General features: G+C 45.5%; 1 protein-coding gene across 1 annotated transcript in view; it reads left to right on the top strand.

Moving 5' to 3' along the window:
• The window catches only part of STMN3 (stathmin 3), a 36,731-nt gene that overhangs the window by 5,364 nt on the left and 19,287 nt on the right, over positions 1-12,080 (top strand). Inside the window, exon 2 of the mRNA XM_073607370.1 lies at positions 9,723-9,818. Within this exon, the coding sequence (XP_073463471.1) occupies positions 9,723-9,818 (96 nt within the window). The remainder of the gene's footprint in view (positions 1-9,722; positions 9,819-12,080) is intronic.

The raw sequence follows: 12,080 nt of genomic DNA, 5'->3' as shown, positions 1-12,080 counted from the left end.
GTCAGAGGACCCGCGACTGCTGGAGCATGAGTTAGTAAAAATGCTTTTCCCACTCCCCTAGATCTAAACAAGCATTTAACCCTTGCAGTGCGGGGGTAGCTCCAGAGCAAGGGAGAATCATTACTTTTCCCAGAGTTCAGCTTTAAGAGAAGTAATAAAAGGTCTGACTATTCCATACCTCCCCCAACATTTTGAGATGGGAATGAGGGACACCTACTAGCAAAGGTATGTGGGCATAGGACACTCCCCCCTGACACGCCCCTTAAAGGGGACATATCCAAAAAAAAAAGGGTTAATTAAATCCACAAGTGCTTTTTTTTTTTAAACCACCAATATTCCTTTATATTGGCTATTAAAATTGACAAATGGAGCCATTTAGAATTTGGATGCAAAGTTTAGCACTGGGAACCACTTTTTGAAAGATAAAAAGTGCATTTTATATACAACTATAAAGATCAGAGCAAAATGAGGGACATATGAGGGGGAAAGAGGGACATTGCTCCAAATCAGGGACAGTCCCTCGAAATCAGGGACAGTCCCTCGAAATCAGGGACAGCTGGGAGCTATGCTATTCTAACAGTTAGCATGATACAGTAGAAGGATCAGGCACACTTTGATGATCATGGATTACAAATAAGCACTTATTGCAAGTAAGAACTGAAAAGTGCTAGCTGGATATAATTGTGATTTAAAACAGCTTTTAAATATCCTGGCTCCTAGAATTTCCGGTGTCAGTGGAGGTCTTGCAGAAAATGTCTTTTCCCTCTGACATTCGCTTCCTGCTTTGCACCCAAGGCTGCACACATCTGTAGCCAGCTGCCCGCCTGTGTCTGGCGTGGAGTAATTAGGGATGAAGGCTGGCGTCAGGCTTCATGCCCCTGGAGGACGGAAGGTTGTACTTTGTACCAGTTTATTAGGATTGAGGAGTGGGAATAATTCGGAGTCCTCGGTGACACGTCTGAGTTTTCTGAGAATCATAGGCTTTTGTCTAGGGACTGGCAACTGTCTGGGAGGAGAAAAAGGATGATGTCTTCATGTTGGCACCAGGTGCCATCTTCCTCATGTAGAAAAGAGAGACTACGGGGTTGATTTACTAAAGGCAAACAGACTGCGCACTTTGTAAGTGCAGTTGATCCAGAGCTTAGTAAATAAGGTCAAGTTTCACTTTACAAAGAATATCCAATCACATGCAAGGAAAAAAAAATTTTTTAAAAAAATGCATTTTTGCTTGCACATAATTGGATGATGGAAGTCAGCAGAGCTTCTGTTCATTTTACTAATCTCTGGAGCAACTGCACTTGCAAAGTGCACAGTCTATTTGCCTTCAATAAAAGTGCAGCGCTGCACGTTTACCTTTATCACTATCATTGCAATTGTCTGTTTGCCGTGTTAGCTGCTGAGTTTTATTTAAGAGCGTAGCGTGGTATTATATTTGTACTTTTTCCATTTGCCTTTAGTAAATCAAAACCCCTACATCTCACACATATTTGCCATCGTCCCCAAGTTTCGGAAGCACCTGTAATTCTTTTGGAACAAGTCTCTCTGTTCCTCTTGCCTTTGCAACAATACTCCTTTCAGGACTACTACAAACATGTTTAAATTGCCCTTAAAGTGTTACTAAACCCAGGACCCTGCATTCACTATATCTGGTCTCCCACAGTACACAGAACATGGAAATGCAATCATTTTAGTAAATATAAACTGCTAAATACCTTTTCCTGACAGACTCCATGGCAGCCAACGTGTGGGTTTAGTCCCGCCTCTACTACCCTATAGGACACTACTCCCATAAATCTTTGCTCCTCACCAGCAGCCGTGTTCTTTTTTTGTCCTCCTCCAAGGACCTAGTAAAATGGTCTTTCTACCCGAAGATTATTTTCTCCCTGCGATCAGATCTGGCGAGCGATTCCTAGGTTGGGATCGCATTATTCCAATAAGCCCTAGCTACTAGCAGGGTATGGAAGGGGCATATGGAAGAGGCTCTGGAGACGGTGTAGTCCTAGCCACTGGCAGGCGAACCCCAACTGGTCATACAGCCTAGCTACTAGCAGGTGACCCTTGTTGCCCAGGAATAAGTCCGGTTTGTGCGGTGTTACCTGACCCAGGTCTCGATCGCAGCAGGAGTGGTGAGTCCGTTCCGTTTTCTCTGTTTTGGCAGCAGTTTGTGTATCCCTTCCCTGTGTTTGTCTCTGCTTGTGCCTGTGTTCTTCCCCGCACTGTCGGGTACAGTGCAGCTGGCAGACATGGCGGCTGGTTCCCTCTGCGTTCCAGCCGCCGTTCACTTCCTGGTTTCGTTTTCGCGGCCGTTCTGCGCATGCGCGGGTACGGCGCGAGAACGAGGCTTGGTTCGCGCACGCGCATAGCGGTAACTGCGCGTGCGCACTAGCGGCACGGCGGTGACGTCACAGGGGCGCCAGATTTAAATTTGGGAAAATGGTCTGCAGGCTTGGGAATGCTTTCAGACTGTCGGCAGTGTATCCCCTTGCTCTGAGTCTGCTATATCAGGTGAGGAGGCTTCTGAGGACAGGTTTTGTGGCCTGCCCTTACTGCTTTTTAATTCCTATCTGGCTGCCTTGTTGTTTCAGCCCCGATGGATCCCTCTGGGAACCCTAGCGCTTCACCGCCTGCCCCTGGCCAGCCCTCTCGCAACAGGTACTTGGTAGGGGGGGTTCCTGCCTGGGTGTTGCGGGGGGGGGGGTTATGGAACATCAGTTATCTGTTGTCTCCATTAACACAGATGGACTTGTGTTTTTCTTTTTCAGCCCTTCTAGGTCTACTCAACAACGTAGCTCGCACAGAAGTGGTTCCTCTAGATCACAGCACCGGCATTCCTCTTCCAGATCTGGACATCACGGTTCCTCCTCGAAGTCGAGACACCGTAGCCGGGAACCATCTCGCCCTTCCAAATCTCACTCCAGTCATGCAACCGAAGGAGCCTGCTGGGGGTGTAGGGCAAAGGTTCCTTTAGGCAAATCCCTCTGTGATACCTGCTATATAAAAGCAACAGGTGAAAGAGGTGGATCAGATCAGCAACTCAAGTCTCTGGTGGAGAAGATCGTGAAAGAGAATCTAAGAGAATTGGGGTCTAGCCAATCCCATGTTTCTCCTACAGAGCCTCCAGACCCACCAATCAGAGATACCCAGGCTCAGGACACTTGTGAGTCCTCTTTACCCAGTCACCTGTCTGCTGTCTCCTCGGATAGTGATTCAGAAGGAGAAGACCCTTATACTGGATTTAGTTTTGACTTACTCCCTCCTCTGATTAAAGCCATAAAGGAAACTTTAAGCTGGGAAGAGCCAGTGACGGCCCCTGCAAAACAGAGGAAGTTCTTCAAGCAGCTGAAGAAGGAACGTGTCAGCTTCCCCTTTTTCACTGAATTAGGTGAAGTTATCACGGATGAGTGGGGAAAGGTAGAGAAGAAGAACTCCCTTCTCTCTAAAATTCAGAGGCTTTATCCCTTCAAGGAAGAAGATGTTAAGCAACTGGAGTCTGCTCCGTTAGTGGATGCAGCGGTGATGAGATTGGTCAGGCATGTGACCCTCCCTCTGGAAGACACGGTCTCGTTCAGAGACGCCTTGGACAGACGGATAGACTCGGATTTGAAGAGGGTCTATCTCACAGCGGGCATGGCATGTAAACCAGCCTTGGCTCTGGCCGCCATGTCCAGGGCCATGGAGACGTGGTCAGATAGCGTGGACGAGACACTTAGAGGTGTCTCGGAGGAAGTGGCCAAGAATTCGCCCATCCAGGAATTAAGGTTAGCCTCATCCTTTCTGGGGGAGGCTTCAATCGACATTATCCGCTTGGTGGCTAGAGTTATGTTGTCTGCTGTTACTGCCAAGCGTGCCCTTTGGCTTCGCCCCTGGCTGGCAGACCCAGCATCAAAGCAGGTTTGGTGCCGTATCCCCTACGATGGGTCCTCTCTTTTCGGTAATAAATTAGACAGCGCCATAACCCGTGCCACCGGGGGTAAGTCGGGGTTCCTCCCCCAGGACAGGCGATTACAAGGTCAGAGAAGATCGTTTCCAAGGAAACAGAACCAGGATCGTGCCAGGGAAGCACGTGGATACAGGCCAGGCCGTGAGTTCTCCAGATCCTGGAAGGCCAGACAATCTTCTTTTAAGAAGACGGCTAAGACCAGTATGTCGGGTGAGAAGGAACCGACCAAGTCTTTTTGAGATGGGGCCCGCCCAGGCAGGCCAGGTGGGGGCTCGCCTCCTCCGCTTTCGGCATGTTTGGGCGGCCTCGATCCAGGACTTTTGGACCGTAAGGACGATTTCCTCAGGTCACACCTGGGTTTTCAGCAGTGCTCCCAGGCTCAGATGTGTCCCCACATCTCTTCCAGCCGCAGAAGAAAAAAGAGAAATCCTTCTAGCTTACGTGAGATCTTTGTTAGATCAAGGCGCGGCTATTCCTGTCCCAGACGACCAACGTGGCTTGGGGATGTATTCTCCTCTTTTCATGGTCCAGAAAAAGAGTGGAGCATGGCGACCTGTTATAGATTTGACGCACCTGAACCTCTTCATCAAAAAGGAAAGGTTCAAAATGGAAACCCTGTCCACAATTCGACAGTCAGTTCAACCAGGAGACTGGCTCATTTCAATAGATCTCAAGGACGCCTATTTCCACGTTCCAGTAGCAGCAGACTTTCAACGCTTTCTCCGTTTTTCCATAGGCCAACTACACTTACAGTTCACATGCCTTCCCTTCGGTCTGTCCACCTCTCCACGAGTCTTCTCGAAGGTCCTGTTGGCCGTTGTGGCTCTACTGAGAACCAGAGGGATCCGTCTTCACCACTATCTGGACGATCTCCTCCTACTGGCGCAAGACAGAGATTGCCTCCTGAAACACAGAGATACGGTCATCTCAACTCTCCAAGAATTCGGTTGGCTCCTGAACTGGGAGAAGAGCCAACTAGAGCCTTCTCAGTCTCTCGTGTTCCTCGGGGCCCTCTTCGATACAGCGAAAGGCACAATTTCCTTACCCGAGGAGAAGATCACAATAGTTCGGGACAGGATTCGCCTGGCTCTCTCCTCTTCTCATCTCCGGGCCCTCCAGTGTCTGAGAATCATAGGCACCATGGTATCCACAATTCCAATGGTGAAATGGGCTCAGTGGAGGATGCGTCCTTTCCAGAAGGGGTTTCTTCTTCAATGGTCGGGCGACAAGAATCAGCGCGTTTACATCTCTCAGACCATGAGGGGTTCCCTCCTCTGGTGGCTTCAGAAAGAGAATCTACGCAGGTGTCACTCCATCCTTCCCATCACTTGGATCACTGTGACATCAGACGCCAGCGAGAGAGGCTGGGGTGCTCATTGCCTAGCGGAAGTGGCTCAAGGTTCCTGGGAGTTCCCAGCGCGGAGATTGGTGTCAAATATCCTGGAGTTGCGTGCGGCCTTCCAGGCACTGCTGGCATTTCGTCATCTGATAGCGGGGACTTCCGTGTTACTCAGACTAGACAATACGACGGCAGTAGCCTATGTAAGGAAACAAGGGGGTACCAAGAGCCTGTCTCTGCTTCAAGAAGTGGAACCAATAATGGTCTGGGCCCAGAAGAATCTGGTCAACCTAACGGCAACCTATGTTCCAGGGATTCTCAATGTCCAAGCGGATTTTCTCTCACGAGTCCACCTGGACAACAACGAGTGGTCTCTCCACGAGGATGTGTTCAGATGGATTCTAACACTAGGGATCTCGCCAGAGGTCGATCTCTTCGCCTCCCCGTACAACAAAAAACTAACGAGGTACTATGCAAGGTTTCGAGATCCACAGGCCTACGGGATAGACGCACTGACAGAACGTTGGTGGTTCCACAGAGCCTATGCCTTCCCTCCGACACCTATCATCTTCCAGTTCCTGCGGAGGCTCAGGTGGGAGGAGGTGGAGATAATAGCCATCATTCCTTACTGGCCCAACAGGCCTTGGTTTCCTCTCCTATCACTCCTCAGCTTCCGGGAACCAGTTCCTCTTCCAGCCAGAACGGATCTACTCTTCCAAGGCACGATTCTCCATCCATGCCCAGCTCACCTACAGTTGAGGGCTTGGTTCTTGAGAGGGGTAGGTTGGAAGCACTAGGTTGCCCTAAGGAGGTTATTCCTACACTTCTGAATGCAAGAAGACAAAGCACTAACAGGGTGTATGAGCGTATCTGGTCAAGGTTCTCGATCCATATGTCATCCAGGGCCAAGTCATGTGGCGCACCTGCAGTCCAGGACATTTTGAGCTTCCTCCAATCAGGCTTGGATTTGCCCTTATCTGTCAGCTCGTTGCGAGTACAGGTTTCAGCGATCTCAGCCTTTACTGGGGTGTCCTGGGCCAGACATGCCCTTATTCAACAATTCTTCAAAGGAGCAATTAGAATGAGACCTCAGAGGAAACCCAGGTTCCCTAAATGGGATCTACCTCTAGTTCTTGAGTTCTTTTCTCAACTCGTTAAACCACTGTCTGTTAGAGATCTTACTATCAAGACTGCCTTTTTAATTGCCATCACCTCAGCCAAGAGGGTGTCCGAGATCCAGGCATTAGGGTCAAAAGAACCTTTCTTAACCTTCTTTCCAGACAGAGTGACTCTAATTCCAATGCTAGGGTCAAACCCTAAGGTCACCTCTATCTTTCACGAGAATCAAGAGATCTCACTTCCTACCTTTAGAACTGCCGGAAGTCTGGAAATACACCCACTCGATGTTGGTGTCTCCTTGAAGCAATATCTAGAAGTAACGGCTCCCTTCCGTCAATCCGATTATCTTTTTGTGTCGTTCTACGGGAAGAACAAGGGGCTCCGAGCCTCAGTCAGATCCATTGCTGCATGGATTGTACAGGCGATCCAATGGGCATATAGAGAGAAGGGCTTGGCTCCTCCAGAAGCGGTGACAGCGCACTCGACTAGAAGTCTTTCGACCTCGTGGGCAGCTTCTCGTCACGTCTCGCCTGAAGTGATTTGCAGGGCGGCTTCTTGGTCATCGATCCATACCTTCATGTCCCACTATTGTGTTGAGCCAGCTGCTCTATCCTCAGTTGATTTTGGTGTTAAAGTACTGTCGGTGGACGGTATTAAATAAATCTTTGTTTTCTTCAGCATTTTGCCCACCCGGGTGTGTACGGCGAGTTATTTCCCACACGTTGGCTGCCATGGAGTCTGTCAGGAAAACGGAAAATTCCTATCAAAATACTTACCGTAATTTTCCTTTCCTGATGGACTCCATGGCAGCAGGAGTTCCCTCCCAAATGACTGGAGTAGGCTAGTTATCGAACACGGCTGCTGGTGAGGAGCAAAGATTTATGGGAGTAGTGTCCTATAGGGTAGTAGAGGCGGGACTAAACCCACACGTTGGCTGCCATGGAGTCCATCAGGAAAGGAAAATTACGGTAAGTATTTTGATAGGAATTTTCCGTTTTCTCATGAGCAGTATATAGCAGTCTTGCGACTTCTATCAGTGTCTGGTTAAAGCTTGTAGGAGGAGTTTTCTGACTGTGCTATGAGACTGCATTACCCCTGATCCTCTGTCTGGACAGTGCTGATTGGCCCTGTGCTGATCACATGCATCCTGCCATAAAAAACCTCTCTAGCAATACACACCAAACTGAGCATGTGCAGCCTGACTCCATAGACTCTGTTATCAGGAAATTATTAGGAGTCAGTGGAAGAAGGGGAGGATCAGAGGAGACAGGATCAAACAGCCTTTTTACAAAGAGCATTAACTTCTTAGGTTCCACAATGAGTATAACAAGCATGCTTTACTGCATATACAGACTGATTTTACTGTTGTGGGTTTAGTAACACTTTAAAGTGCACCTATCATGAAAGGGGAATACTGTACTTCCATTGCTTGTGATGATAGTGGTTTGGCTGTGTCTGGCTTCAGTATATTTGAGTCAATACCTGAAAGAAGCATGCAGCCAATGAAAGTCAAAACTCCTTTTATATATATATATCTATATCTATCTATCTATCTATCTATCTATCTATCTATCTATCTATCTATCTATCTATCTATCTATCTATCTATCTATCTATCTATCTATCTCTATATATATAGATATATATAGATATATAGATATATAGATATATTAGAGTTCAATACAGAAATAAGGTGTCCCCCCCCCCAGACTCCACCACCATGTGACAATCCTGCCTAAATATTTGCCAATCAGCCACAAAACATTTTGTTGTGGGAGAAAAGCGATTGGATCACATGCTCAACCACACCTGTAGCATGGAGTCTGGTCCTTGATCCCCAGTCCAATATCTTTGCCTAGGCTCAGATAACACCATCAATGTGCTGCCGACTGCACATCGTGCCCATCAGGCTCAACCATTCCTGTAGCATGGAGTTTCGTCCTTGAGCTCTGGTCAATTATCTTTGCCTAGGCTCAGATAACATCATCAATCAGCTGCAGACTGCACATTGTATCTATCATGCCCAACCATACCTGTAGCATGGAGAACGGTCCTTGATCCCCAGTCCCGTATCTTTGCCTAGGATGGGATGATATCATCAATCAGCTGCGGACTGCACATTGTAACTTTCACACTCAACCATTCCTGTAGCATAGAGTATGGTCCTTGGGCTCCGATCCATTATCTTTGCCTAGGCTCAGATCACATCATCAATGTGCTGCAGGTTGCACATTGTATCTATCAGGCTCAACCATTCATGTAGCATGGAAACCAGTCTTTGATCCCCAGTCCAGTATCTTTGCCTAGGCTCAGATAGCATCATAAATCAGCTGCAGACTGCACATTGTAACTTTCATGTTGAACCATACCTGTAGCATTGTCCCTGGTCCTTGAGCTCCGATCCATCATCTTTGCCTAGGCTCAGATAACATCATCAATCAGCTGCAGACTGCACATTGTATCTATCAGGCCCAACCATACCTGTAGCATGGAGAACGGTCCTTGATCCCCAGTCCCGTATCTTTGCCTAGGCTGGGATGATATCATCAATCAGCTGCGGACTGCACATTATAACTTTCATGCCGAACTATACCTGTAGCATTGAGCCTTGTCCCTGAGCTCCAGTCCAGTATCTCTGCCTAAGCTTTGATGATATCATCAGCCCGCTGCAGACTATACATTGTAACCTTGTAGCACGTCACAAGGTGGGAGGCAGAAGCCGAGGCCGATTTGCGTCAGACATGTGTGAACAGGGTCATATTCTGCACAGCCACCAGGATTTTTACATGATTGTAGCATCCAGCCCAGGAAGTAGATGGTGACCCCGGATGATGTCTGAAGGCTCCATCCTTCTAGAGAGAAAAGCAGATAAAGGAATTGCAAGGGGGAGTATGGTGACCTCTATGAGAGAATATATATATATATATATATATATATATATATATATATATATATATATATATAGGTGGAAGCTTTATACTTACACTTTATTTAGCATGCATGAACTTAGCAAGAAAAAAAAAAAAGGGAGGCTAAATCTCTTTAATCCAGAGCTCCAGGCAAACAGCTAAATACACGGATGAAATACATATAGGGGAGCCAAAGGATTGTCATTTCTGTCCATCCAGTCCTGAGATTTACACAGCTTTTCCACACCTTACAGTCGGGCCTGGCAGAGGAAAGGGGAAAGATCTTTTTTTTTTGCTGCTACAGTTTCACTTTCTCTTGCAGGTATTCTCCCCTGCCAGATCTGATCTTGCTGACCTGATTTACTAAGCTACAATTCTTATTTTGTTAAATCATGTAATTATTTATTTATTGCAGCCTACAAAGAGAAGATGAAGGAACTTTCTATGCTGTCTCTGATCTGCTCTTGCTTCTACTCCCAGCCCCATCCCAACACAATCTACCAGTATGAAGGTCAGTCATTTTGTGTGTGCGAAATACCCTGCCATGATGTCATCCTGGGCACAACCATAGTAGATGATGTATTTACTACTGTGAACAAAAATATGCAATACCTGAAAAATGTTTAATTCCTTTAACCACTTACTGCAAACCGCCGTCATTGTACGTCGGTACTTTGACGTTGAATAGCGTTTTTATGGCAGCAGATAGGCGCCATAACCCCAGAATTTTCTGAAATGGCGGGCGGTCCTCTTTAGGGTAAAAGTGGTCTCCGCGGCGGATTTGCTGCGAGATCACTTTTATCGGCGGCGATAAAGACAAATTCGTTAATTCGGAAATATCCGAATTAACAAAAACCCGTTTAACTAATTTTTCCGAATATTCTTAACTTCGAAGAATTTGTAACTTTGTAAATTCATACATTCGTACATTACATTAGTAAATTTGTAAATTCGGAAGTCTGAAATAATAATTAACTAATAATATCTTAACTACTATTACTAGTAACTTTTAAGTTATAGGTATTGTAATTTCCTTTCAAATTTGGCTGTTAGTGAACGTAACACATACAAATTTATCCGACGGTAACGAATGATCCGAAATAACGAATGCCATATCCAAACGAATAGAACGTAATGAATTAATAATAATAAATAACAATAATAATAAAAACTTTTTATTATTTATTATTAATTTGTTCCATTCCATCTCCTTAGATGCAGCATTCGTTATTTCGGATAATGTGTAACTTCGGATAAATTCGTATTTGTTACGTTCACTGACAGCCAAATTTGAAAGGAAATTACAATACCTATAATTTAATAGTTAGTTACTATTTCAGATTTTTGAATTTTCGGGTTTTTGGATTTTCAAATATCGAATTTATAAATGTTACGAATTTACGAATGTACAAATGAACAAATTTACAAATGTACGAATTTATGAATTGCGATAATAACGAATGACCTGAAAAATGGAAAAAAAATTAAATAAACTAATGAAACGAAAATGAACAAACTTGTCTAATGGCCCCCTTCTTCATCCAATGACGTTGGATGAAGAAAGCGACGTTCAACAGCCTTAAAGGGGAAAAAAAAAAAAAAATTGACTTTTTTTTTCCATTTAAAACGGAGTTCCACACAAAAATGGAACTTCCATTTTAAAGCGGAGGTCCACCCTAAAAAAATAAATAAATAAATAAAAAGGCTCCTAAAAATGTGAAAAAAAATTACATTTGGCATGTCATTTTTTTGGGAAGGGAGGGAGCGGATACCCTCTTTTTAGAGGGTCCCAGCTTCCACTTCCTCCCGGTGCACCGCGGCACCTGAAGGGAGATCGGCCTCTCCCCCCCCCCCCCCTCTCGGCAATCATCTGGGACTCATCACAGGTCCCAGACGATTGCCTGGCCAGTCACGGCACGCCGAGCAGCTCGGGCATGCACAGTGGACCCTGAGACAGGCAAGTGTCCAATTATTAAAAGTCAGCAGCTGCAGTATTTGTAAAAAAAAAAAAAATATATATTTTTTTTTTTAAGCAGAACTCCACTTTAAGGGTAAATATGAAATCTGAGGTCTTTTTGACCCCAGATCTCACATTAAAGAGGACCTATCATGCTTTTTTTCTATTACAAGGAAAGTTTACATTCTTTGTAATAGGAATAAAAGTGATCCATTTTTTTTTTTAAAGGGACAGTGTAAAAATAATAAAAAGTAAAATTAAAAAAAAAATTTAAAGTGCCCCGTCCCTCCGTGCTCACGCGCAGAAGCGAATACATACATAAGTCACACCCGCCATATGTAAACGGTGTTTAAACCACACATGTGTTAGTGTGAGAGCAATAATTATAGCAAAAGACCTTTGTAACTCAAAACTGGTAACCTGTAGAAATTTTTAAACGTCGCCTATGGAGATTTTTAAGGGTCAAAGTTTGTCGCCATTCCACGAGCGGGCGCATTTTCCAAGCGTGACATGTTGGGTAATTTTTTTTTGAACTTGGGTAATTTTTGTTTTTGAACTTAATTTAAAAAAATTGCGCAAATACGGTGTGACAAAGTATTGTAACGACCGCCATTTTATTCTCTAAGGCAGGGATATGCAATTAGCGGACCTCCAGCTGTTGCAGAACTACAAGTCCCATGAGGCATAGCAAGACTCTGACAGCCACAAGCATGACACCCAGAGGCAGAGGCATGATGGGACTTGGGTTTTGCAACAGCTGGAGGTCCGCTAATTGTGAATATCCCTGCTCTAGGGCAGTGATGGTGAACCTTGGCA

The sequence above is a fragment of the Aquarana catesbeiana genome, linkage group LG12, assembly GCF_042186555.1.
Source record: "Aquarana catesbeiana isolate 2022-GZ linkage group LG12, ASM4218655v1, whole genome shotgun sequence".
NCBI lineage: Eukaryota > Metazoa > Chordata > Amphibia > Anura > Ranidae > Aquarana > Aquarana catesbeiana.
This window is presented reverse-complemented; position numbering and strand designations above follow the sequence as displayed.